The 27,302-nt window shown below is 50.1% G+C and overlaps 3 protein-coding genes and 1 long non-coding RNA gene across 4 annotated transcripts; 1 reads left to right on the top strand and 3 right to left on the bottom strand.

The window, feature by feature from the left end:
- Window positions 1-2,579: 2,579 nt before the first annotated feature.
- LOC136526003 (aspartyl protease family protein At5g10770-like) lies at window positions 2,580-3,134 on the bottom strand. The gene has a single exon (XM_066518806.1). It carries the CDS (start codon window positions 3,132-3,134, stop codon window positions 2,580-2,582), a length of 555 nt encoding a protein of 184 aa, XP_066374903.1.
- Window positions 3,135-3,205: 71 nt separating this feature from the next.
- Window positions 3,206-3,640, bottom strand: LOC136526002 (aspartyl protease family protein At5g10770-like). The gene has a single exon (XM_066518805.1). It carries the CDS (start codon window positions 3,638-3,640, stop codon window positions 3,206-3,208), a length of 435 nt encoding a protein of 144 aa, XP_066374902.1.
- Window positions 3,641-3,684: 44 nt separating this feature from the next.
- On the bottom strand, window positions 3,685-15,520 carry LOC136528954 (uncharacterized). Its single transcript, XR_010777166.1, has 3 exons — window positions 15,414-15,520; window positions 3,819-3,914; window positions 3,685-3,735 (listed from the first exon to the last, which is right to left on the bottom strand). It is a non-coding gene; the product is annotated as an uncharacterized lncRNA (long non-coding RNA).
- A 1,165-nt stretch (window positions 15,521-16,685) lies between these two features.
- On the top strand, window positions 16,686-26,999 carry LOC136526889 (pentatricopeptide repeat-containing protein At5g61370, mitochondrial-like). Its single transcript, XM_066519463.1, has 7 exons — window positions 16,686-18,206; window positions 18,619-18,708; window positions 18,784-18,897; window positions 25,494-25,772; window positions 25,931-26,044; window positions 26,447-26,519; window positions 26,638-26,999. Exons 1-7 carry the CDS (start codon window positions 16,764-16,766, stop codon window positions 26,673-26,675), a joined length of 2,151 nt encoding a protein of 716 aa, XP_066375560.1. The 5' UTR covers window positions 16,686-16,763; the 3' UTR covers window positions 26,676-26,999.
- The last annotated feature ends 303 nt before the right edge of the window (window positions 27,000-27,302 follow it).

Raw genomic sequence — 27,302 nt, 5'->3', positions numbered from 1 at the left:
CAAAGTATAAGTGATTGTCTCTCTCAGAACCATACTTGCCCCTCTAGGACTATATGATTCTTGACCTATACAAGAATGTAGTGCAATAAAATTGTCTAGCCTAATCATCTTGAGCACTCCCAATTGCTCTTTACAAGCCTTGAATGAGACCCTTGTGTTGGCTTGGTTGATTTCTATGGCCTCGGTCCACTTCTTTATATAGTCCCCTCCAAGGCCTCCATACATTCAAGTAGGAATCTTATGCTTGGTAGGATTCTTATTCAAATTGTAAAAGAATTAGAAGTTCTAATGCACACTTCTCTTGAGTCTTAGTCCATGTAGGATTTGAGTCAGCATAAAACATTATGATATATAATGACGAAATGGCATACGAATTAGAATCATGCAAGCTCAATCAACAGGTTGAAATAGATTTTAATCTTTGATCTTGATTGTAGGTATGATGTACTATCAAGACGGGTGCAACATTTAATGTGTTAATGCTTAAACTAAACAAACCTTGTATGGTGTTAACTTGAGAGAAGCACTTGTCACAACACTTACATTTGGACCTTGTTTTTAGTGGGGTGGATACCCTCCAAATAGGCTTTCCGTAGATTCCAAAATCATTGATATCCGAATTTGGGGTGAAAAGTTGGTTGTTTTAGCCGACTTCTTCTAGAAGTTCTAAGAAATTTTGGGTTTTTCAATTCCCGGGCCAATTTATGGACCGAGTGCTCAGGCTGATTTAATTTCTTTGTTTGAAATTATTTGTTGGCCAAAAATTACGAGCCAGTGCAAAAAAGTGATTGGACGATTAGTTTTAGGGGTTGGGTATGTATATGCCCTCAATCCATCTCTTAGAGATCATTCTAACCATGAAAACACAGCTCTCTAAAGGCCAAAGAATCTCTCCCCTTACCCTTTTGTGAGGATTATTTAATTCTTGTGGCATCTAGATAGTCGGGTTGAGAGATTGGCTGATTAAGAACAAGAAAGAGCAATCTCATCCTCGAGCTCTTGTGGATTTTATCAATCATTTGGTGAATCATGTGTTAATCTTAGAGGTGAAGCCTTCTTGACAGTTAGGCCTTGCCCCGTGCACCCAAAGTTGTAGTTAGTTGCATAGAGTTTGCAAAGGTTTGGATTTCACCTCTGCAAGTGAAGAAATCAAGGTAGTGAAGGCCAAGGTCAATATTTGTTGGTATTTCAGCGAGGATAAGTTGTTCAGTTCTCAAAATGTATATTGAAGACCATGTGAATTCCAAAATAGATTTATGATTTAGAATAGAGGAGTAGACTAGAGTTCGAATGCAAGAGGCCATCATTTCTGAATGTTTCTTTATCTATAAAGTAATTCATATAATCGTTTCGAAATCATAGAAAAATACAATTTAGGCTAAAAATCACCGAATCAATAAAACTACTCTATGAAAATTCCGCTAATATTTTTATGTTTAAACTTATTGTCTATTCGGATGTGTCAATTCCCAGCTCATCGTTTTAGGATTATTTGGCCAAGAAATGAATTTTTGAAATGTTTGTCCAAATATCAATGGCGAAATATGAATTCATATGATTTTTTAAAAATAAAATGAAACTTACGTTCCTGAAAAGAAAGAACTGTCGTATTGCATTAAAACAACTTCAAACACATAAAAATTTGCATCTTCGTTTTCAATAATCTTGATTTTTTTTTTTAGAAAACAGGAGGGATTGAAGGCTAATTCCTACTAAGATATATTAAAGACACCAGCAAGAGAAAGCTCAAGAAACATAAATGGAAAGAAGGAAAATAAGGCAGATTACACAAATTGCTCTAGCCATACAGAGATATAGTGGAAGTGCTTCTTTTTCGCGCGAAGGATAACCAAGCCAAAGACCTCTTTGAAGTAGTGTTTGCAGCGATCCAACGAGGCTGCTTCTCCTCTAAAGGTGAGACTAACCAAATGCTCCAGCACATAATGATGATCAGTGGCGGAGCTACATGTAGGCCATAGTGGGCCATGGCCCCCCCCTTGGGAATTGAAATTTCTTAAGGATGATAAAAGACGATACTTAGCAAGTAATGGAGATTTGCACATAAGAGAAAAGTTGAACACTGTTAGCCCCCTCTTGAATTCTCTTCACGCTCCGCCACTGATGATGATGACCTCCATGAAAAAGGAGACCCTGAGCTGAGCTCTGAAGCTTTCCAAAACCTGTAGGGGTTCCAACGAGCTTGGCATTATAATCCCAATAAGGCTCCAGCACGATTTAGCAAATTGGCAAAACAGGAACGGATGTTCTACAGTTTCCTCACAAGAATCATTACAGAGAACACAATCAAAGGACTGAAGCTGCATATTCTTTCTTCTCAGAATATTTCTTGTACCGAGCCTTTCTTGTGCAAGCAACCAAAATATTGTGCCAAACAGGCTTACATTCTGTCATGTTTAGTGCTTCAAGCTTCCAGCCCAGTAACCTCTTGTATAACCAAGAAAATTAGTAGTCCCTCGTTCGATAATTTGGAACAGAGGGGGTATTTCAATAAAAAATACAGAAACAGGAGTGTCCAAGACCACATGACGCCAAGCAACGTGGACCAACAGTTACTCCAGTCAGCAAGCGCCCGTCCGGAACCCAACTTTTCCACCTGGCATGTCGTATAGAACCTCGATGGTTCGCTGAGAAACGCTTCCGATGAGACCAGTGTATTCGTCCCCTGTAGACGACCAGAGCGCGAGGCAGCCATCCAGGAGGACCCCGGAAGAGGCGTCGAGGTGGACGGTGGCGCCGCCCCTGAATATCAGCGACACGGTCGGCACGGTGACACTATCGTAGCCCGTGAAATTGTAGCACGTGTCGAGGCGTCCCACTGGCGGCGCGAGCGGGTACTCCGCCATGGCGCTCCGGAACGCGGTTCGCAGCGCCTCGTAGGCCGTCTCCTGAAGCAGCGATATCATCGTGCCCGAGTCCGTGATCACGCCCTCCCGGAACACGGCCGGCGTGAACACGAAGCCCGACGTGTCGTTGGGCGCGCCGAGGGCCATGAACCCCGTGGAGCTCCCCGTCGGCGGGAGGCAATGCGAGAACACGCCGCCGCCGTGCGGCGCGGACGCCTGCCACGCGAGCGACTGCGGCAGGCGGCCAAGGCCTAGCACGCCCTCGGCCATGTCGAACTTGGCCTCCTGGTCGTGGCCGCAGCCGAAGTGAAAGCGCTCGACGACAGCTCCGGGACCGAGCGTCAACGCGTCGCTGCTGTAGACCCGGTCGGGGTCGCGCCGCTGCCGTAGTGAAGCTGGTAGGCGCAATACCAGTCGCCGGTGCAGCCATCGCCGTCGGTGCCGGCGGCCAGGTCCCTGCACTCCTGTGAGTCGCAGGGAAAAGGGGAGTAGGAGGAAGAGGTGCTGGGATCGAACAGAGGGAGCCTCTGGGGATAGCACTGGCTGGAGTTGCACGGCTTGCACTGCACCCATGTCAGTGAGCTGCCGGTGTCTAACATGGTCTGCGGCACGGCCGGCGTGCCAAAGCCCACGGTGGCAACGTACTGCTGCGAGTCGTAGGATGAGCCCAGCTGTGTCGGCACGCTCACCACGCCATTGTCCTGCAGTCTCTTGCTTCTTGACCTTGAGGCCCTCCTGATGATGTACTCCGTGCGCTCACGATCTTGGCGAAGCATTTCGGCGCCGGACAGCTCTGTTTTGGTCTGAACTGGCGAGCACGGCCCGTTCCGGTGCGCTAGTGGCACAGAGACGCGGTTTGCGTGTGGAGTCCCTGCAAAGAGAATGGACATTGGATTGGATTAGTGTTGTAACATAGAAATCTGGGCTTTGTATACTATTTGATCGATCCAATACCTCTTGGTGTAGAACATGATGCTTCTGCTTCTGATGATGGCTGTACGAAGGCTGGCGGCACTACCGTAAATTTGCGTTGCTGATGACCTGCAGCTACTGCAAGAGCAATACAACGGTAACTACATAGTACTAGCTGGGATAAGAGCAGATAAGAAGCCATGGCGTGAGATTGATTGACGACTAGTGATGCCTATGATTCGTCGATGAGTGAGTTAAATAGGAGATGAGAGCGAGTTCCTGAGGAACATTACTAGCAGCTGAAGACTTGGTCCATCGCTTGCAAGTGCAGTGCCAAAATAATGTGACAAAATAACCGTGGCCCTTTCTACTTGTGGGAACATGACCTATTCAGTATGTCTGCTTATGTCGTGCATCTGATTTCTATATATGCGTATGATTCATCTCTTCGTATTGCTGCCAAATGTATGGCATAGCCAACCATATGCCCAGTGAGATTTTCCTTTTATGATAAGCCTGGTTGCCACTATCTGAATTCGGGAAGTCCTTATTAGTGTGCATTGCCATATTTTCTCATTATTAGTCATCAAATTGCACCAGAGAACAAGATTGAGCCATGTCACGTTATCCCTACGAATACCATGATGAGGATCAATCTCAGCCCTCTATTGCAAATCTGATGGCCAATAGTGAAACATGTACGCCGAGCCAGCTCTGGACGAGTTGTTCCCAGTGACCAACAACAGGGCTGGTAGAAGAGCGCTCTTCTCGGATGATGGAGTAGGGTCGTGCAGGCAGCAGCAGAGACGTCCAACTCTGTAGGTTGCTGCGCCGCTTTTAGTTCGGTTGTATACCTTTTATCTAATATCGAAGTTTGAAACAGTCTGCTAGGAAGGTCCAGTCACAGCTGGAAGACCACCTAGGGCCTTGGCATGTCATGCTGACATTGTTCCTACCTATTGCAATCAGGATTATAAATCTAGAGTTTTTTGAAAATGGCCATCACCCGCATGTGCTACTTCTTTTCATAGATCTCACAGAAGACGATCAGTAAAAAAGAGTTGAGTGACCTACATGAATTTGTGGTGGAGACCCAAAACCAGCTTGAGATGTGTTTACCTCCTGCTTTTTTCGATATAATGCCACATCTCATGATTCACATGGTTCATCAAATAGAGGCGTTGGGCCCTTGCTGCGTGCATGAAATGTGGTCCTACGAGCGGTTCATGTCGATTCTTAACCGATATGTGCATAATCGAGCATGCCTAGAGGGCTCTATGATAGAGGGCTACAGTGCTGAAGAAGTCGTTGAGTGCTGTCAAAAGTACCTAAAAGGGCAGAAAGGGATTGGTAAATCCGATTCTCGTCACAAGGGTAGGCTGGCTGGGAAGGGCACCAGGGGGAGAAAAGTGTTCATCGACGAGGATTACAAAGAAGTGAGTCGAGCACATTACAGTGTCATGCAGAGTACAGAACTAATGGAACCGTATATTAATGAACACTTGGCTATCATTAGAGAGGAGAATAATGGCCGCACAGACGACTGGGTCATGAAACAGCACAAGCAAAGATTCACTACATGGTAGAAGGACCAAAACCTACCGAATGGAGAACCAGAGATGATATTACCATAAGTAGGTTGGCGAGGGGCTGTCGGTGTTTCGAGTTACCACCGATGAGTAAATTTCTAGTATTGCGTGTCTGGCTCGGATGGTGTGCTTAGAGGACACGAGGTTTATACTGGTTCGGGCAGAAAGTCCCTACGTCCAGTTCGTCGCTGCTGCTCATGTTACTAGCACTAAAAGTTTGTAGTAGGTGTTACAAATAGGCGAGAGAGGGACATCGCCCAAGTCTCTAGTGAAAGGGTGCTGAGAGCTCAATTGCTGCTCTTGTGTGTATCTGGATCTGATCGGTTTGGGATCAGATCGGATCGGTCCTCGATGGGTCGATCCCCCTCATGGGATGCCCTACTTTCCCTTTTATAGGCCAAGGGAAAGCACGGGTTATAGCGGAGGAAAAAAGAAGAATGAGAGGGAGAAGAAGTCCTTCAGGATCGCCGGGTCCTTCTTCTCCTTCATGCGGGTCCTGCCGACCCTGTAGATGTCAACAGGGATAGCTCCACGTCGCGGCCATGTCCGTCACTGGTGCCATGCGTAGGCATCATCTGTCGGTCATGGCGTTCCATTCCATCCCAGCGGACTTCGTGGTGAGCTGACGCGCATGTCAACGTCCGTACGGGGGTTAGGCAGAACAGCACTAGTATGCCCGACGCTGTTCCTGATGTGAATCCTTAGGTATGGCCCGTCGTGGCCATGGGTTACATCGGGGCATGCCAGTCTCTTCCTTTGTGTCAGAGTTTTGACCTAGGCCTATACGCTTAGACCTGGAGTGGTTGGCGGCGGTATGGGTCTCCATCGGGCGAGACAGAGCCCACGACCTCGGGGTCGGGCGAGGCGGAGCCCGTCCCCAGAGATCAGGCGAGGCGGAGCCTGCGGCCTCAGGGTCGGGCGAGGTAGAGCGCAAACCCAAGGGTCGGGCGAGACGAAGCCCGTGGCCTTGAGGTTGGGCGAGGCGGAGCCCGTGGCCTCGGGGTCGAGCGAGGCGGAGCATGGAGCCGAGGGTCGGGCGACGTGGAGCCTGTGGCCTCAGGGTCGGGTGATGCGGAGCTTGCGCGCCTAGAGGTCGGTTGGAGCTATAGTCGCGCTCTTGATTGCTCGGATGAATCAATGTTGATGGTCATTAGCTCTTCCTCTTCGGGTACCCTAGTATTGGTCCCCGATAGTAGCCTCTGAGCCTGTGGAGGAGTAGAATACTCCTTCGGAGGCTTTTCCGAATAGGAGGACTCTGAGGGCCTTGGCCTTCTTTTGTCACCCACGGCATGACCTGGGGACGGTGACTCCCTTTCATCGAGATCGAACCCCTCGAGGGTATAGCCATGAGATTTTGTGGGTCGGAAAAGGTCTTTCCTTATTCTGACCCCTATGTTCTACGACTACACGTTTGGTCTCCTTGCGAGTCCAACTTTCCTCGAGCCCCTGCCCGTAGCAGAGGTCCAGCTGAGGGTTAGCTCGTCTTTGTGATCGTTTTCCATCAAACATTTTTTTCGATAAAACGGAGGGGCTAAGGCGTGCCACGATTTTCCTTAACGGACGAATCATGGCGCTCGGTAAGCTGTTAACAGGCTAGTCCGAATGGGGCCCCGGCATCCCGTTCGTGGGGGTTCGGCTTGGGTCAACTGGTGACCAACTCTAGATTCTCAGCAGTCAATCCATATAGTTTTATGGTCCGTTCGACCGGTCCCGAGGGCTTTCTGCCTTTCTTCAAGGAAAAACCATGGATCGTATCTGGCCAAGACTCGAACGTGGGCCGAGATGCCCGCTGTACTCATGCGCTCAGGTTCTGGCCGCAAGCGGGCTCGTCCCTTTCCACCCCTCACTCTAAAGGTGCCCGGAGTGGTTGTTGAATCCATAGGTGGGCTAACCTTCGAACTCCTAGGCCTAGACGAGCCATAGGAGCCTTTTCAGCTCTGTATCCCTTTTACCTGTGATGGGTCATGGCCCGTTCGGGGAGGCAAAACGTCCGGCGCATTTTTCGAGGGGAAGGCCATAGGTTGCGTGCACACGCCCTGCGACGAGTCGTGGTGACAGGTCGTGGTAGGCGCAGAGATCTAGGCGGACGGTTGGTTTCCTCACACCCATCGCCCCTATAAAACCAAAGGGTTAGCCCTTCGGGTTCCATATGTTTCATCCTTGCCTCCGCAGCCACGCCATCGCCGCCGTTGAGCCCGCATCCATCCGCCTCCACCTCCAATGGATCCATGGTGACATTCCGACATCACCTTCCAGCGCATGGAGGGCCTCGTCCATCGCGGTCTTCTTCGCGCGCGGACCTCAGCCGAGGAGTGGTTGCTACCCGACGATGAGGATTTGTCGTCACCGCCCGACGGCTACGTGGTGTCGTTCGCCCACTTCCATGAGCATGGGCTTACGAGCCCCACCCACAAATTCCTTCGGGGGCTGCTATACTACTATAAGATTGAGCTGTAGCATCTCAATCACAACGGGATCTAGCACATGGCGGCATTCGTCACGCTGTGCGAGGGATTCCTGGGGATCAGCCCCTACTTCAACTTGTGGAGGCATTTCTTCGCCGTCAACCTCTAGAAGAAGAGGGAGAAAAGCGGTAGGCAGGAGCTGCACATGCTGATGGGGTGCACCGGCATCCAACTTCGAAACAATCGGGTCGGTGAGTACTTGTCCATGTGGTTCTCGACGTCCAACAAGAGGTGGCACTTACAGTGGTTCTACCTCAAGAATGACGCCGTCACCCCTCTGCTGGAGTTCACCAGGCGCCTGATCAAAGAGGCCCTAGAGCAGTGGAGGAAGTGGGGCGTCCTGGAGAAGGACAAGAAGAAGATCCGAGACCACATCGCCGCCATCCACATCCTAAAGGAGAACAACCTGAAGGGGTTGGGCATCATCGGGGCTTACCACGCAAGGAGGGTGGCGCCGTTGATGACGTGCGTGCTCCCACTATACGTGATGATGCCTGAGGCGTCGTTCGACGGAACGACACTCGCCGAGGGAAAGCTCCCCAATTTCGAGATTGCGCAACGCATCAAGGAGGCGATGGAGCCTTTGTGGGACAACACGGGTGCCACCCTCGACTTCGTCAACCCAGTGCCGGGGCATCCTCCAATGCGGCCGGAGCCAGGCTACGTCGTCTTTGTAAGTTTCCCTTTCTCTTGCCTTCTCTTTAATTGATTTCCTGACCCCGTGATACTAACTTTGAGAGGGTCAAGACTAGCCGAGGGATCTCATCCTCACGGACCACCCGGTGGCGCTGGTGAGGGATTTAGCCGTGAGGACGGTGAATCGCTCCGAGGGCGAGAGGCTGAGGAAGGCGAAGGAGGACAAGAAGAGGAAGAAGCAGCGGAAGCTGCAGGCGTGGGAATGAGGGGAGAACACCGACGATGATGATGACGATGATGACGGTGACGACGACAAGGTGATGGAGGGGGAAGAGATGGTAGCTGACGATATCGAGTGGGACAACCTCGAGAATGAGGATGCGCTGACAGGCGTTGGTTCGTCCTTGTAGGCTTTGGGACCCTTCTCGTTCCATGGAGGGGAGGGCACGTCTGGGGAGCCTACAGAGGCGGGCCATACCGTCGGTGCCCCCTAGGAACTGGCAGAGGCGGGGATACTATCGGCCTGCCCCAGGAGCCAATAGAGGTGGGCGGCTCTGCCGTCGTGCCCGAGGTGCCAACGAAGGTGGGCGGCTCCACCGTCGTGCCTCAAGAGCCAAGGGGAGGGAGCCCCTCTGCCTAGGAGCAGGGGACGGGCTTGAAACGGCCTTGTCTTGATAAGGCAGAGCGAGGGTCAAGGGGTTCACCCCCCAAACACATCTGCCGCCCGACAGCGCCTAGGTGAGTTATCAGTTCCTCTATTTTTTCTGTTTTAATCGGATTTCATCGTGACTCATGTTTTTCGTCCCTTGCAGCATCGGCATGCAGTGCAATTCTTTGGTGCCTAAGAAGAGCATCGCCCTCCAATCGAGGCGGTAGCCGTCGGCTAGTGTCATGCCCATTTTGGGTGGGAGCGGCGCTAGTGTGACCGCATCGTCGGTCGATCGAGTGCCACCCACTGTGGCGCCTATGCCCTCGGCAAGATGGGTGGACACGGGCACTCAAGGGGCACCCTTGGAGGTTGTGGAGTAGTCGGTGATGGCCGCGATACCGCTACTAACGGTAGGGCGAACGAGGCTGCCGACCGTGGCTGGCGCGACGTAGCCGGTCGTGACCCCGCTAACGCAGGTGGAGGTGGCGGCGGCCATGACAGACGGTGCACAGCCGGGTGAGATAGCAGCGGCGCCTAAGGCACCGGCGTGACCCATGCCATCGATGGCCCAAGCGACGGTGCCTGGCACCGGCTAGACGAAGGGGGACATGGCCGAGGGGTCCCCGGTAGTCATGGTGCTGGAAGAGAGGTTGGCGTCCACACCGCTAACCCCTTCCATCGCCGGAGGGGGCGTCCTGACGGGGATGTCATGGCGAGAGGGGTCGGCTGTGCTTGGAGCCGGCAGGGAGTCATCCCTGGCCCTAACATCGGTGGGCAGTGGCTCCCCGCACGGGGCGAGCCCCTGCTCTAGTGGGCAGATCCGCAGGATCCAACATCGACGCTTTTGACCCTCGATGATGCTGCAGAGAGCATGGAGCGAGAGAGCCTCGATGTAGGGATCGCGTCCGTGCTTGAAGCCCTGAACCATGCTATGGGCGCATTGCACGATGTTGTTGTACCCTCCGGTCGGGTATTGTTTGGTCCTGCTTCTTGCTCTTATCTTCCTTTATATACTTTTTGTATCCTGACCATCGTCTTTCTATAGTCCCTCATAGCTCGTAGCTAGGGGAAATCTCAGTTCCTTCGTCAATAGAAGGAAACCTAGGACCGCCTCATCGAGGAGGCATGGGTACGCGAGGAGGTGACAGCTCAGCTTGTTGCCGCCCAACAGAGGGTGGCCAAGCTGACTCCCCTTATCGAGGAGGCGGCTAATCTTCAGTCGTGGGTGGCCGAGGCTCGTCAGGATGCTGAAGAGGTCGAGAAGGCGTTCGAGGTCCTGCCGGTGAGGTCATGGAAGGATGATGAAGAAGCCGCTAGGGTCAGGAAGGAGCGGGATGAGTTGCTCTAGAAGGACACCAAAACCCGCCAGCGGATCCTTGACCTTTTGGGCAAAGTTGAGAAGGAGAGGGATCTGAAGCTAGGGGCCGAGGAGAAGCTCGTGACTCTAGAGAAGAGAGCGAGCCTAGATGTTGTGGTGGTCGCTTGGCTGCGCAATGCTCGTGATGAACTAATCCAAACCACGGAGAGGCTCCGCTCGGAACGCAACGTGGCTCTCGAGGAGCGCGACTAGGCTTTTCGAGAGCATGACTAGGCCTGCCAAAGAGCACGACGATGCATAGTAGAAGGTCAGCTCCCTCTAGGCCGAGCTCGAAAGCGCGATGACCCAGAAGCTGGAGGCTAAGAGCATTTCTGCCGGTATGGCCGTGGATCTCGTCGAGGTGAGGAGAAATCTTTAGGCGAAGAGTGATAAGCTCGTATCCAGAGCACCGCCCTCAGAGTGGTCTGCAACAACCTTGAGGTGGTGTGGTCGGAGGGCACCAGCTCGCTCAAGGCTCATGCTGTCGAGATCACGACTCGGGTGTGCCAGCTCAAGAGGAATGCCCTCTGTGCTAGGGTCAATCAGTCCTTCACAATTGCTCGTTCTCATTATGGGGATAGCATCGATCTGGAGGCAATGAGCCATGGCCACACGCCCAGTTATGAAGTCCACGAGCTAGATGAGATGGAAATGGAGGTGGCTCCCCTTTCGTAGGACCTGACGGATAGGATAGAAGGCATAGTTCTCCCCTGAAGGGGCTAGTCAGTTAAATAGGTAGGACGATCATTTTTGTAATAATCAGACAACTTTCCAACCTTTGTGTTTTATTTGAACAAGTCTGTTCTTTTATTTCGGTTGAACAAGTTTGTTCTTTCTCTCTTTTTATGTGTGAAAAGGGGTTAATGCGTTCTGACCCTTCCGTTTGTTAAGACCATAGAGTTCGAGGTGTAGGCAGAAAACTTTGATTATGCTGGTAAGCAAGAGCGCCATAGCTGCTAGGGCATGGGTTTCTTGTAGTCCGACCAGCCTTACTCAGTTGTTAGTTTCTGCAAACCTTGCCACTAGGTTTTTTAACATGAGAAAGGGGTCAGGCACGGTGATTGTTTTAGAAAGGGTATATATATACCCTTATTAGCCCTCGAGTGAGACCCGACCCCTTGCCGTTGCTGAGGTCAGGTGTCACTAAAGATCGAGGAGAGGATAGCGAAACTAGTAGGAGGGGCGTCTCTTGTTTTAGAAATGTTATTCTTAGTTTTTGTACATACCCCCTCCCTAGGATCTGAGCCATCGTTCTACGACCACACATTCGGTCTCCTTGTGAGTCCAACTTTCCTCGAGCCCTCACGCGTAGCGGGGGTCCGATCGAGGGTCGTCTCATCTTTGTGATCGTCACCCTGTCCGCGGTTTTCACAACCGGAGGGGTTGAGCTAACGTCACTTGCCTCGATGGCTCGAGTGACGCGCTCGGTGAGCTCACTAACGGGCATGTCCGAGTGGAATCTGGGTCCGTTGTTCGTGATGGGGTCGGCATAGCCCTCATGTGGCATTCCACTGCTCCTTAATCCGCCTCCTGGCAGATGCCCGAGTCGTTTCGGAGACTGACTCAGGTGGCCCGTTGGCCTCCCCTCGATGGAGATTCTATGGGCATGGCTTGAGGTTAGGATCGAATGAGAAGGTTGAGATGACCCTATCTGCTTTTGAGTGGGTCAGGCAAAGGCCGCTAGGGCTCATCTGTATTTTCTCCCCTGGCTCTATTTGACATGAGGTGGCCTCGAGCCCTTCGTGGGCCGGCCTTCAAACCTCGGTCGGTCAGATTCCCGAGTTGGGGTCGAGTGGCTCGAGCGCTCGAGTCCGGTTGGGCTCGGTAGGGGTCGACCGAGTTTTATGTGTCGCCCCGTCTGTAATTTTCTCAACTAGAGGGGTTGAGCTAACGACACTACCCTTGATGGCTCAAGTGTCGCGCTCGGCGAGCTCGCTAACGGGTATGTCCCAGTGGAATCCGGGTCCATTGTTCATGACGGGGTCGGCATAGCCCTCATATGGCATTCCACTGCTCCTTAACCCGCCTCCCGGCAGATGCCTAGGTCATTCTGGAGACCGACTTAGGTGGCCCATTAGCCTCCCCTCGATGGAGATTTTGTGGGCTTGGCTCAAGGTTAGGATCGAACAAGAAGGTCGAGATGACCCTGTCCGCTCTTGAGCAGGTCAGGCAAAGGCCGTTGGAGCTCATCTTTATTTTCTCCCCTAGCTCTGTTTGACATGAGGTGGCCTCAAGCCCTTCGTGGGCTAGCCTTTGAACCTTGGTCGATCGCCGTTAATATTGAATGAGACGACTACCGCTTCGTGACGCGACGCGAAGCGTTGTGGCGTAATAATTGCATATGCGATGCTTGGATGTATGAGATGAATGTATGAATGCATGCATGAAAATGAATGCTCATGCACTAGAGAAGTAAAGTAGGGGTTGGTAAAGTTACCTCCATGGCTCGAGTGATGGGTTCAGAGAGCTCTTACCAGATATGTTCATGTGAAATCCGGGTCCATCGTTCGTGATAGAGTCGGCATAACCCGCATAGGGCATCCTGCTGCTCCCTACTTGTCTCTCGGCAGTAGCTTGAGCCATCCGATTGACATGGGTGACCTGCTGGCCTCTCCTCGATGGAGATTCCACAGGTGGGCCCCTCCAAATCCTTCCTGGGAAGGCTAAGGCTAAAGCTCGGGGTACGGGGACAAAAACTCTGATCACGTTGGTGAGCAAAAACACCGTAACCGCTAGGGCGTAGGTTTCTTGCAGTTCGAACAGTTTTACTCAGTGGTTGTTTCTGCACACCTTGTGTTTATGTTTTAGCGTGAGAAAGGGGTCAGGCATAGAGAATGTCTACCGAATAGATGCACTTGCCAGCCCTTGGGTGAGGCCCGATCTCTTGCCATTGCTAGGGTCGGGTGACACTTAGAGATGACCCTTCTCTTAGTAGCGGTCCGAGCCATCCGATTGACTTGGGTGACCTGCTAGCATAGGACTTACCTTGATGGCTCGAGTGACGGGTTCGGAGAGCTCTTACCGGACATGTCCGAGTGGAATCCGAGTCTGTCGTTCATGACAGAGTCAGCATAACCTACATGAGGAATCCTACTGCTCCTTACCCATCTCTCGGCAGCGGCCAAGCTGTCCGATCGACTTATGTGACCCGCTGGCATAGGACTTACCTACGGAGATAGAGGATGAGATCATCCCGTCCAAGAAATTAGTTAGGCAGATAAGCCAGGCGACGAACTTGTAATAAATGGAGAAGCTCTTAAATTTCGTTATGGCCAAACAACTTTTTAGCTCTTCTCCCCTTTTTGTATTAAAAAGTTAGTGTGTTCCGACCCTTTCTGTCATTGAGGCCGTAAAGCTCGGGGTGCCGGTGAACAAACTCTGATCACATTGGTGAGCAAAAACGCCATAGCCGTTGGGCGTGGGTTTCTTGCAGTCCGACCAGTTTTACTCAGTGTTCATTTCCTCAACCCTTATTTCTAGGTCTCATTGTGAGAAAGGGTCAGGTGTAGAGAATGTCTACAGGATAGATATGCTCTTATTAGCCCCCGAGTGAGGTCCGACCCCTTGTCGTTGCTGGGGTCAGGTGTCACTAAAGATCGGGGAGTCGACAGCAAAACTAATAAAAGAAAGTGTGCATATATTAAGGGTAAAAGCGAGGTAGCTAATTGATATTCCAGGCATTGATGAAGACTTCGTCATCGATGGTCTTGAGCTTATAGGTGCTTGGTCGGAGCACCTCCGTGACGACATATGGTCCCTCCCACGGTGGAGAGATCTTGTAACAGTTCTTGTTGCTCTGGACAAGGCGGAGCACCAGGTCCCTGACGTTGAAGGCCTGACCCCTCACTCGACGATTGTGGTACCCACGTAATGCTTGCTGGTACCTGGCCGAGCGGAGGAGGGCAACGTTGCGCGCTTTATCTAGCTGGTCCATGGCATCCTCGAGGGACGCCTTGGCTCCCTATTCGTCGTACGCCCTAACCTTTGGTGCTCCTTAGTCAGCGCGCTCGTCTTCTTCCTGCGTGCCAACACTGATGTGTTTGCTTGGAAACCTACAGACATGCCGGGGGTACCATGGGAGAAGATCAAGCACTCCTTGAATGTCTCGCCGACCGCCAAACCGATCAAGCAGAAACTCCACCGATTAGCGCCAGACAAGAAGGAGGCTATTAGGGTAGAAATAAAACGGCTCCTAGCTGCCGGATTCATAAAAGAAGTGTATCATCCTGAGTGGTTAGTAAACCCTGTTCTCGTTCAAAAAAAGAATAAAGAATGTAGAATGTGTGTTGATTACACTGATCTTAACAAACACTGCCCTAAAGACCCCTTTGGTCTGCCTCGGATAGATGAGGTTGTAGACTCCACTGCCGGCAGCAAACTGCTCTCCTTCCTCGACTGTTACTTCGGCTATTACCAGATTTTCCTCAAGGAAGAAGACCAGATCAAGACGTCGTTCATCACGTCCTTCGGTGCATACTGCTACACCACCATATCCTCGGACTCAAGAACGCCGGGGTGACCTATCAAAGGGCCATCCAGATGTGCCTCGATCAACAGATCGGTTGCAACGTCGAGGCTTACATCGATGATGTGGTCGTCAAGTCTAAGACCGCCGACAATCTTATCACCGACCTCGAGGAAATGTTCGCCAAGCTAAAAAGGTACCGATGGAAGCTGAACCCTTCAAAGTGCATCTTTGGAGTTCCATCCGGTATACTGCTGGGCCACATTGTCAGTGCCCGTGGCATCAAGCCCAACGCCGACAAGGTCTCCGTCATCACCAACATAAAATAGCCAACATGCGTTAAGGATATACAGAAGCTTTGGGTCCTGGCCTCCTGTTCCAGCATATCAAACTACGCCTTAACCCTCCGATGGTAGTCTGCAAGCATTACAAGGTTCCACCAGGCAAGGAAATTACTCCGACCAAGAAGTACGCACCGTTCAGCTCCACGGCCAGTTTGTCTGCTCGCCCTGACTCCTTCGCCTTCTCCTCTCGGAGTTGCTCGGTGGTCTGGCGTAGCCAACCGAGCTCTGCATCTTACTCTACAAGTACAAAGGCCGTCATCACCGATAATAATTCAGCAATGCAAAGCAAGTTCGCCGATATGCCATACCTTTTCTCTACTCGGAGACACTTTTGAGCTGCTCGGACTTGTGTTCTAGTTGATCGCAAAGACTCATCACTTGCTTGGAGCTCCGTTCCAGCTGCTCGGACCTGCCACGAAGCTGTTCAGACACGATAGCCAGCTGCTCGGACAGGGCGCCCTTTTGGTACTCTAGGTCCCGAGCGTTGGATTCGACAATATCACGCTTACGCTGGGCCCTCTAGACGTTTTTCTCCATTGCTTTCACCGCCTCCTTAAGTTTTTCATTCTTCTCGGCGAGGGGCTCCATCCTCTTTATCAGCTGGCGGCGCTGCTCGGCAGTCCGAGTTATCCCTTGCAAAAAACGTCAAAATTATGAAGAAGAACCATCTCCAACGTTAAAGATGAACATTACAGATGTAGTAATGACCTTGATCTACTTCATCACTCTGGCAAAGGCGAACTCTAGTCTCCTAAGCTCTCTGTTGGTGTCCTCCTCTTCAACAACTACCATCTCATCACCGCGCTTGCGGAGGATTCAGACAGCTTAGGGTCTTGGACCCGGGCCGACGGCCATATATATGCGCACCCGCTTCCTTGTCGTACGCTCCATCCCCGCCGCCTCGCTCCCGTACGTTCGGCCACTTCCTCCCTCCCGTGCGCTCCGTCCCCGCCGTCGGCTCCCCTCCCCACCGCCGCTCCCCTCCCCGACGCCAGATCTGCAACAGGGACACCGCCGCTCCCCTCCCCTCTCCTCCTCTCTCGCTCCACCAAGCTGCCACGCCGGATCCCCTCCCCACCGCCGGCTCCCCTCCCCTCCGCCGGATCTCTAGCTCCACCAAGCTGCCGGCGCCGGATCCCCTCCCTACCGCCGGCTGCCCTTCCCTCCTCACCACCGGTTGCCCTTCCCTCCCCACCGTCGGGGTAAGCGGAACCAAACAGGGCCTAAAGCTATTGGCCTGCTTCTGGTGAATCACAATTGGACCAACAACGCATTCTATTGCCGCAACCGCAACCGCAACCTCCATCCCCGTCCCCGCCGCCCGGAGCGATACCGAGGCGAGACCTGCCGCGGCAAGCCTAACCTGGCGCATCTCCTCCCAGCAGCAGCCTCCCGAAGGTCAGTTTCACTCCCGACCCGCCACCGCTCCCCCGCTTCTGTGCTCCTGTTCTAGCCACCGGCTGGTTTCGTGCACTAGAGCCCATGAACAGATTGGCGTCGTGGAGATTCATGGGTGGCCTTACTCGAAACGCCCTTCCTCCGCGCGGCCGCCCAATCGGCCGCGCTCTGTGCCCCGGCGCGCCGCAGGACGGCGAGATGGAGGCCGCAGTGCGAGACGTCGTGTGCTTCAGGTCCGGGAGCCTCGACGAGGTGGGGAGCAGGCTGGACCGGCTGGGCGTGGCCGTCTCGCCGCACCTGGTGGGGCGCGTGATCGACTCGTGCGGCGAGACGGGCGGAGGCTTCGGCAGGAGGTTGCTGCGCTTTTTGGCGTGGTGCCGGTCCAAACACCCCGGGGCGTTGGGGGAGGAGGCGCTCAACAGGGCGATTGGGGTGCTTGCGCGGGCTGGGGACCTTACTGCGATGAGAATCGCCATTACTGATGCTGAGAAGGACGGGCGGAGGATGGCTCCTGAGACATTTTCCACCGTGGTCGATGCACTTGTCAAGGCGGGGAGGGAGGATGAGGCAGTTCGCCTGTTTAGAGGCTTGGAGCGTCAGAGATTGCTGCCTGAGCGTGGGGGCAGTGTCGGAGGCGATGGCGTATGGTCGAGCAGCCTTGCCATGGTCCAGGCATTGTGTAAGAGGGGCCATGCTCGCAAGGCACAGGGTGTTGTGTGGCACCATAAGAGCGAGCTTTCGGCAGAGCCCATGGTTAGCATCGTTGAACGTAGCCTCCTCCATGGTTGGTGCGTTCACGGGAACGCTAAGGAGGCCCGGCAAGTCCTCAATGAAATGAAGTCTTCAGGCGCTCCCTTGGGCTTGCCATCGTTCAACGATTTTCTCCATTGTGTGTGCCACAGAAACCTTAAGTTCAATCCCTCTGCCCTTGTTCCAGAGGCTATGGATATATTAACAGAGATGAGGTCCTGTGGTGTTCCCCCGGCTGCTTCTAGCTTCAACATATTACTTTCATGTTTAGGCCGAGCAAGAAGAGTGAAAGAAGCTTATAGAATCTTGTACTTGATGACAGAAGGAAAAGCAGGCTGCTCCCCTGATTGGGTTAGCTACTTTCTTGTGGTTAGGGTCCTCTATTTAACAGGGAGAATTGTTAGAGGGAAGAGGCTTGTAGATGCTATGCTTGAAACTGGAGTGCTTCCGACTGCTAAGTTTTTCCATAGTCTTATAGGCGTCCTTTTTGGAACAGAGGAAGTCGACCATGCTCTTGATATGTTCAAGCTTATGAAGAGGTGTGAATTAGTGGATGCTCGTATATATGACCTGCTTATAGAAAAGCTTTGTAGGATTGGTAGATTTGAAATTGGAAGAGAGCTGTGGGATGAGGCTACAAAGAGTGGTCTTGTATTAGAATGCTCACAAGATCTGCTGGATCCCTTGAAGACAGAGGTATTCAGACCAGTTTGTCCAGCACAAAGATTAAGCCCTCAGAACTATAAGCTTTTGGCCCGAAAAAAGAAGGTTACTGCTGTTGGAGCCAAAAAGAACACTGCTATTGCAGCCTCGAGGAAGAAGTAGGGAGTGTATGTACTAATGAATTTGTTAACTTGAGCAAATCTTCTTACTACTCTTGGAATTTTGTGATGATGACCTGTGCTAGTTCAAATGTTAAAACCATTTTGAGCAAATCTTGACCTGTACTAGTTCAAATGTTAAAACCATCCCAGGACTAGCAGCTATGGTAAAAGGCATGGAACCTGTAGCCTAGCAATTTTTGGTTGTTTTGAAACAGCTCTCCGAAAACACTAGTTTGAAATGACTGGTAATCTGGCAGAACAGCTGGTTCTCATGATTTCAGTTTGTCTATTACATTTGTTGTTCTCTTTTTAATCTCTGTTTGGCATTCTTTAATTTTTCTTTTTTTTTACTTCATCCATTGCAGCTTTGTTTCAAGTGGTTATTAGGCTTCATGGATACGTCTCAGGGGCAAGAACAAGATTTTGGCGTACTGCTGAAGCAGGGGGCAGAAGGGGTGAGCCAAGAGTCGATATGTAGTTGCTGCTTGTCCTTTGCTTGCTTTCTAAATAGTTTGTTTGCTTCTCTGCAGAGGGTATTTGCTTCGACATTTGTGGGACGAAAATGTGTAATCAAAGAGCGGTTTTCAAAAAAGTACCGACACCCATTGTTGGACTCGAAGCTGACTCTAAAGCGCTTAAATGCTGTTAGTCTCTCTAACCAACATGTTATTATCAGATTTTTCTTTTCTCCATATGTAAAAAAAAATCTACTTTTGTTTGTATGGGAAATGTCAATCTTGGGATTATTACTTATTTTTGTCTTGTTTATGTACAAACAAAGAGTTCAATTTGTTCCAAAGGATAATTTATTGATTAAGTTGTAGTTATGATGAGTTGAACAATTGCACATAACAACTGATTTTTCCGAGATTTAGCTTAGTACTAGTAAACATGCATGTGCGGCACGCACGTGTAAATAAAAATATTTTTTTAAACAATTATAACCATATCATAAAATAGAAAATCGATATGAATAAGTGGATGCCTTCATACATTCTACTGTAAATTCATGACTCATGAGTCATAATATCAGCAATTTAATATGGTTTTCCATGAAAAGACAGAAATGTGCGACATTCAGTTCCTATAGGCTGCATGGCAGCAGCAAGCATGGACATCGCTAGTAAACAAAAGCTTAGTATATTCCCATATTATTAAGCTTAGCAAACAGTGTATATTATGTACAGTGCATATTGAGTTCAGGTAAACAAAAAACTTCATTCCATATCACTGATAGTAACCAAACAGTAATTGCTCTATGTCATCTTGCATGAGCATATATGCAGGATAATTGCTCCTGCTATGCGGTCAGAAATACTAAACGTTCATGCAGCTCTGTGAGATGTAGATGCCAATACCTCGCTCTCCCACTACCCGAGATTGCTTCTCGCCTTCTCCAATGGACTAACTGGAAATAGGACTGAGATTAGAACAATTTAATATGCAGAAATCGTCAATATGCTAGTGCCGACAGATTACAAAAATGTCTCCAAAGAAGCTAGAATCCATGGGGACACACCACCTAGCATATCCAAGCCTAGTGTTTATGCTTGACACGCCCTTTTTTTGTACTTTAGGACTCAGTTTGATTGGCAACAGGGGCTTGGCCGCTTGGGTACGGACAGTTTGTTCTTTGCCATATAATCCCATTACTTTGAATACAAAGGCTTCATCCTGCAACTTAAATGGCGTGCTGCATTTTCAGAAATATACATGTCAACAAGGGTTTAATCAATTTCTCCCCTCCCCAACGACGGTCTCTCTGTTTTTTTCTACATCCCCAAACCCTATACCTTACCAAGCAGTTCCAAAAACGCAGCATTTGCCTAGCTATCATCCGTGACAAATACATGATCAAGCCTCCCAAAAATTGACATGAACAGATTTGAGTTGTTGTGGCAGGATTGTGCTTAAATAAGAGAACGAAGCATCATCAATAACAACAACAACAACAACAAAGCCTTTAAGTCCCAAACAAGTTGGGGTAGGCTAGAGTTGAAACCCAGCAGAAGCAATCAAGGTTGAATAGCTGTTTTCCAAGAACTCCTATCTAAGGCTAAGTCTTTGGGTATATTCCATCCTTTCAAGTCTCCTTTTATTGCCTCTACCCAAGTCAATTTCGGTCTTTCTCTGCCTCTCTTCATGTTATTATCCTGGCTTAGGATTCCACTACACACCGGTGCCTCTGGAGGTCTCTGTTGGACATGTCCAAACCATCTCAACTGGTGTTGGACAAGCTTTTCTTCAATTGGTGCTACCCCTAATCTATCACGTATATCATCGTTCCGAACTCGATCCCTTCTTGTATGACCGCAAATCCAACGCAACATATGCATTTCCACGACACTTATCTGTTGAACATGTCGTCTTTTCGTAGGCCAACATTCTGCACCATACAACATAGCAGGTCTAATCGCCGTCCTATAAAACATAGCAGGTCTAATCGCCGACTCTGTTCATGGCACATGTAAGCATAGAGCTACCTCCAGCGGCACTGGCCGCAGCGGCTCTCCTCCACCTTGACGAGCCAAAAGCACGCCCTCCTCGGCGACGGCTCCGGCAACGACAAGACTGACGGGTGGTGCCTCGACACCGGCGCTACCCATCACATGACCGGTCGACGAGAGTTCTTCACCGAGCTTGACTCTAGTGTCCGATGCTCCGTCAAGTTTGGGGATGCCTCCGGCGTGGAGATCAAGGGCGTCGGCTCCGTCATCTTCACCGCCGTGTCTGGTGAGCACAGGTTGCTCACCGGAGTCTACTACATCCCCGCGTTGAAGAACTCTATCATCAGCTTGGGACAGCTAGATGAGAACGGTTCGCGCGTGGTGGTTGAGGATGGAGTCATGAGGATTTGGGATCGTCGTCGTCGCCTTCTTACCAAGGTAACCAGAAGCGCAAATCGACTCTACGTCCTTAACGTGCAAGTGGCACAACCCCTCTGTCTCGCTGCTCGTCGAGACGACGAGGCGTGGCAGTGGCACAAGCGCTTCGGGCACCTTCACTTCGAGGCCCTGAAGTGGCTCAGTGCCACGGAGATGGTGCGAGGCCTGTCCTGCCTCGACCATGTGGAGCAGCTCTGCGACGTCTACGTGTTGACGAAGCAGAGGCGACTCCCCTTTCCCCAGCGGGCGAGCTTTCGAGCCAAGGAGAGGCTTGAGCTTGTGCACGGGGACTTGTGTGGCCCGGTGACACCGGCCACACCGGGAGGACGACGCTACTTCCTGCTGCTCGTCGACGACCTCTCCCGCTACATGTGGGTGATGGTCCTCGGCAGCAAGGGAGAGGCTGCGGACGCCATCAGGCGCTCGCAGGCTGCTGCGGAAGCGGAGTGCGGCCGCCAGCTGCGCGTGCTGCGCACCGACAACGGCGGCGAATTCACCGCGGCTGAATTCGTGTCGTACTGCGCTGATGAGGGCATTCAGCGCCACTACTCCGCGCCGTACAGCCCGCAGCAGAACGGCGTCGTCGAGCGGCGCAACTAGACGGTTGTGAGGATGGCTCGGGCCCTTCTCAAGCAGAGGGGGATGCCGGCTGTCTTCTGGGGAGAGGCGGTGGTGTCGGCCGTCTACATTCTCAACCGCTCGCCTACCAAGGCGCTCGACGGCAGGACGCCATACGAGGCTTGGCATGGGCGCAAGCCGGCGGTCTCCCACTTGCGGGTCTTCGGCTGCCTCGCGTTCGCCAAGGAGCTTGGCCACATCAGCAAGCTCGACGACAGGAGCACTCCGGGAGTGTTCATCGGCTACGCGGAGGGCTCGAAGGCCTACCGCATCTTCGACCCGAAGACACAGCGTGTGCGCACGGCGCGCGACGTTGTGTTCAACGAAGGGCGAGGATGGGCGTGGGACAAGGCGGTGGACGACGGCTCGGCTTCGACGTACGACGACTTCACTGTCGAGTACGTCCACTTCGAGGGAGCTGAGGGAGTAGGCAGCTCTTCTTCGACGAGCGCGTCTACCCCAGTCCCCGAGCCTCCACTGACCCCAGCGCCTGCTACTCCGACAGCACCATGCTCTCCAGCCAGGACCTCGGCTGCGATGAGTTCTTCGTCGGCTCCACCACAGCCGGCACCGCCACTCACTCTGCACCGACAGGCACCTCTCCGGGCACATCTACGCCAACACCAGCTCGTGTCGAGCACAGCCCGGTTGAGCTCGCTACTCCGCTCTCTCACGACGAGGAGCGCATCGACGCGTACCACGATGGAGAACCTTCTCGGCGACCAGTCGGTGCCGGGACTGGTGCCTCACGACCTGGAGGCGCAGTTGTACCTTGCGTGTGACGACGGCGAGCCTCGGTCGTTTGCAGAGGCCAAGAGACACGCGGCATGGCGTGCCGCGATGCAGTTGGAGATGGATGCGGTTGAGAAGAACCGCACCTGGGAGCTTGCAGTATGTTTCTTCCGCAAAAACAGGCCAATGTATAAATTAAAATATGTTAAATTGGGAATCGTTAAAATGATCTGATAATATATAGTGGATTAAAGTTTTAGCAATTGGCTCTACTCAGGTGATAAACTATGAAAACCATATAATTTAATAATTAAGAATTAAGAAAATGCATCAATTCTTGCCCCTAAAGAGCGGGCCAAATTATTTGTTTAGGCTCTCTTGGTCAAGAGTGAATATTAGAGTTTTTAGCTGGATAAAAGGTCTTTTTATTCGACAAACAGATCATTGGTTCTTAAACCCTTGATATTTTGAATTGATTTCATGTAGGTCAAGCTTATTTTAAATTAGCTGTTTAGACATCTCATATCTCTTAGTCAAGTGTGAATATTAGAGTTTTCAGCTGGATAAAAACTCTTTTTATTCAACAGACAGATCATTGGTTTTTAAATCCTTGACATTTTGGATTCATTTCCTATAAGTCAAGCTTATTTTAAAGAAGGCAATATTGCTACTTGGCCTTATTACGGTCGTGTGAATATTAGAGCTCTCAGCTGGATAAAAACAATTTTTGTTCAACAAACTAACCATTGTTTCTTAAACCCTTGATATTTTAAATGGTATTTCCATGAGGACTTCTAAACTGTGGAATCGGTAAATGGCTTCTAGACTGTAAATCAGATGGCAGTGTAATTATGAGGCTATAATTGAGCATGTTTCGAGGATCCTCCTCCCTCTAGTTAGCTTGATGAGGAATTTGAGGACAATTGAGAAGCATGGCGGGTTCACAAACAAATTCACATTGTACTTGTCGTCCCTCTGGCCAGATCCATATAGCTTTAGATAAGCTAACAGGGCTGCCTTACTAAGATCCTTGTCAAGAATGACGAGGACAATTGTTGGAAGCGATGTATAAAGGAAAGTATACAGGACACTACTCCATTCAGTGATAGCAGTTGTCAAAGTGAATGCTGTATAAAGTACATACTTGGGATCACACATGAGTATTAGTTTTTCAGAAATATCTGAGTAATTATAAGAAAAATAGTTAGTGCAAGAAATTTGAACCATCCAACTTAACATAACCAAATACAATATTTGTAAACCTAGTAGAAATCATTTACTAAGAGATAAATTGTAATATAATTGAAGCCTAGCCTTTTTCCAAACTAATTTACGTTAGACATAGAATAGAGGACAACTCCTACTACTTTTTTCAGGTTCATAATGTGGATATCTATATTAAGAAACCAAAGGTCTTACCAGAAAAGATCCAAGACAAACGTGGCATTATTGTAAAAGTTTGTAAAGGATCATATAGGCCATCCTTTGATAATTCCAGTGACTATGAAGTAATAAAAGATGAACCAAGAATCTAAATTGTCCCATAGAAAAATCTGATGCCATAACAGCTTGTCGTCCTTCTTGGCCGCTGATGCCAATCCCAACATCGGCCATTTGAATCATTGAAACTTCATTTGCGCCTGAATGCCATAGGTAAGGAAATTCATATATCAGATTTGAACATATATATTAGTTCATAGAGAATAAATACACCATGATAAGAGAAGCAGGAGGGAATAATACCATCACCAATTGCTAAGGTCATATCATCTGTCCTGTTCTTGATAAGGGCAACTATCCATGCCTTCTGTAATGGAGCCACTCAGCAACATAAGACAACACTACATTCAGTTGCTAGTTTGAAAAGCTGCCACAAATAATAAAAGGCAATTCATGCATCAGTCAGGACACTTATTTCTAAGAAAGTGTAACGATAGAGGATACTACGAACGATAGTGTTTCGATTTAGAACTCAGATAGTGGCAAGCTACAAGTAGCAGTGGTAATGGTGGTCGCCGGTGTCCTCTCGAGCCGCAGCTTGCCACCGAAATCCGACGCCAACCAAGACGAAGACAAGTTCCCTACGGCTCTCCCTTTTAACGAAACGGTTACAGCGGTGACCATGGACCGCACGAGCACCCGACGCAGCGGGCCAAATCACTTGCTCCATTCTGGGCCGCCATATTTGGTACTGGGCCTCCTCTTCCTCTTCTCCTTGGACGTCTTCTGGTTGCCAACAGTGTGGACCGTGACAGAAAGTCAAAACGAAACCAGAAGTCCAGAACATTCATTGGTTTAGTTGTTGCATTACATGAGTAGCCAATAGAAATTACGGTCTCTTATCAGGGATTCAGCGCAGCCCACTATGACAGACATTCTCTCTTACGATCACTATCAAACTCATGAAGTCCCAGTATATCAAATCTGCGCATTCCATACCAGCACAATACAATAGTACTGTTAAGTCAATAGTGCTATTAAATTAATGAAACGTGGGTAGAGAGGGGGTAGGGTGCCGTACTTGTTGGCTAACCCGTATCAGCCGCTCCTCCAACAGCGCGTCGGCGCCAGGAGGCACCAGCGGGTCCGGCTCCGTGCCTCCGTCTGTCTCTGCAACTTGGCAGGCGGCGCTCGCCGTTTCCACCTCAGCAGCATCATGTGAGATGGAGGCGACGGATCATGATGAGGCGCTGGGCATCGAAACAGGGAAAGATATCAGTGCGAGATCGTGGAAGAAGGCGGAAATTGCAGGCGGGTACAAGCGGCGTGGGTGAAAAAACGCGAGGTGCCGGAGTTGCACGTAGAGAGAAACACGCGTAAACAATTAAAAGTTTTCCGGCCGGGCCCGTTTGTTAGATTATGACGGGGGATTAGATGCGTTGGATCTGTGATCTAAGGGACAAGAGTTTAGGTGGGTAGGAAACATGAGGGTGAGAGGTTATTTTCAATTCCTTCGCTCTTTTATAGTATAGATAGTATATTAGTTTGGTCTTTTCCATGCGCAGGAAGCTCGGTGCATGACAAAAGCAAGAAGGCTTGGCGTTCCTACCCCAGTGCTTTATGCTGTGGATCCACTTCTGCATACTTTGACCTTTGAGTATGTGGATGGCTTGTCTGTCAAGGATATACTTCTTGGATTTGGTTCAGATGGGGTTAATGAGGAACACCTGAATGATATTGCCACACAGATAGGAAACGCCATCGGCAAACTACATGATGGAGGCCTTGTTCATGGTGATTTGACCACGTCAAACATGATAATTAAGAACAGTAACAATCAATTGGTGGGTACAATATCCTTTTCGTCAATGCCTTCTATTTAATGTATTCACTTTATTGTGCTATGAAGTCAAGTTTATGATAATCAAGATCAGCAGCAATCAACCCGGCAGAGTTGCATCATGGCTGTTGATTTGCAACTTATATATGTTAATCTTGGCAGGTTCTTATTGATTTTGGTCTGAGTTTCACATCAACAATTCCCGAGGACAAAGCGGTGGACCTATATGTGCTGGAGAGAGCTTTGATTTCCATGCATTCGTCCTGTGGGGATGTGGTGAGGAGTTTGCATAAATTGATATTCCAGTTGCCTTTTTCTGATTATATGCGGACATTGATTCCTTTATAGTAGCTATGACATAGGGAAATTATTCCGTAACTTTATTTTGGCGGGTTAGGGTTACACAAGCAGCCCACGATATTGGATTCATCAATCATTGAAATGTTTGGTCAATATTTGGTTTTGCTTGACTGTTATTATGCACTGGGGTCCAACTGATCTGTGCAAACATTTTCGACTATACAGCAAAATTAGTTCATTTGCCATGTGGATTTATGATTTTTCCTTTTGTTCGTGGCGTCTTGTTTCCAATGGTTTCGATGCTGGTTTGGTATCTTATGTTAATCATGCCTTAGCAATCTTATGTGGGTAACAGCACTGATTTTGATGATGAACCAGATGGAGAAAATCCTGGCGGCGTACAGAAAGGCTTCGAAGCAGTGGTGCTCCACCCAGAACAAGCTGGCTCAAGGTATGGCGTGGTTCTGGACCTGTGGCAGCGCATGGCCTTTGTTGCTGTCTTATGTAGCTGTGCTGACGTGAGTAATGACCTTTTTATCTACTCTTTGCAATCGATTTTTTTTTTACAGTGAGGCAACGGGGCAGGAAGCGCACAATGGTCGGATGATGAAAAATCTGTGGCATGGAATGGCTGGATGTTATTAGAAAGACTATCTAAACTGAGAGTATTGTACCACCATTTTGTTACGTATTTTTGTAGCGGGTGAGTGGCTTTGGCTGCTGTAACGTTTGTGACTTTGTGGATGGAAATTTGGAATTTCGTTGCCCACCACCACCATTTGGTTAGAACTCAGAAGCAGCGTCGTTTCGTCCAGAAGTGGTAGAAGTTTTTTTTATTTCTTTGTGCAAAATAATAACTGGGAGGCGTGGTTGGGGTATCGTCTGCTTGTTTGTTCCCTCCATTGAATTGATCATGGCAAATGTGTTGCTAGTGCTGTGGGCAAAGGGTGGGTCTCATCGCTGGGCCTTGTGGGCCGAATGTGGCAGACATTCGTCGTGTGTATCTATGGGACGGGGAAGTTGGAAATAAATGGCCCCTCACTGCTTTGTCCTTGGGAGGCCATGCATGTGTTAGTCGCTCTCGGTCTCGGTCCTAGGGTAGGCTTTCCATTAGTAGCAAGCATGATGCGATGATTGCGTGCTAGTCTTTCCCATCTGCAGTGCAGTGCAGTGCTGCTGATGGTGCTGGCTGGCTCGTGGCTCCCGATCACGACATGCTCAATGGCCTCGTTCG

Source organism: Miscanthus floridulus, chromosome 19 (genome assembly GCF_019320115.1).
Source record: "Miscanthus floridulus cultivar M001 chromosome 19, ASM1932011v1, whole genome shotgun sequence".
Classification (NCBI taxonomy): Eukaryota; Viridiplantae; Streptophyta; class Magnoliopsida; order Poales; family Poaceae; genus Miscanthus; species Miscanthus floridulus.
Note: the sequence above shows the minus strand (reverse complement) of the source record. Positions and strands in the feature narration are given on the sequence as shown.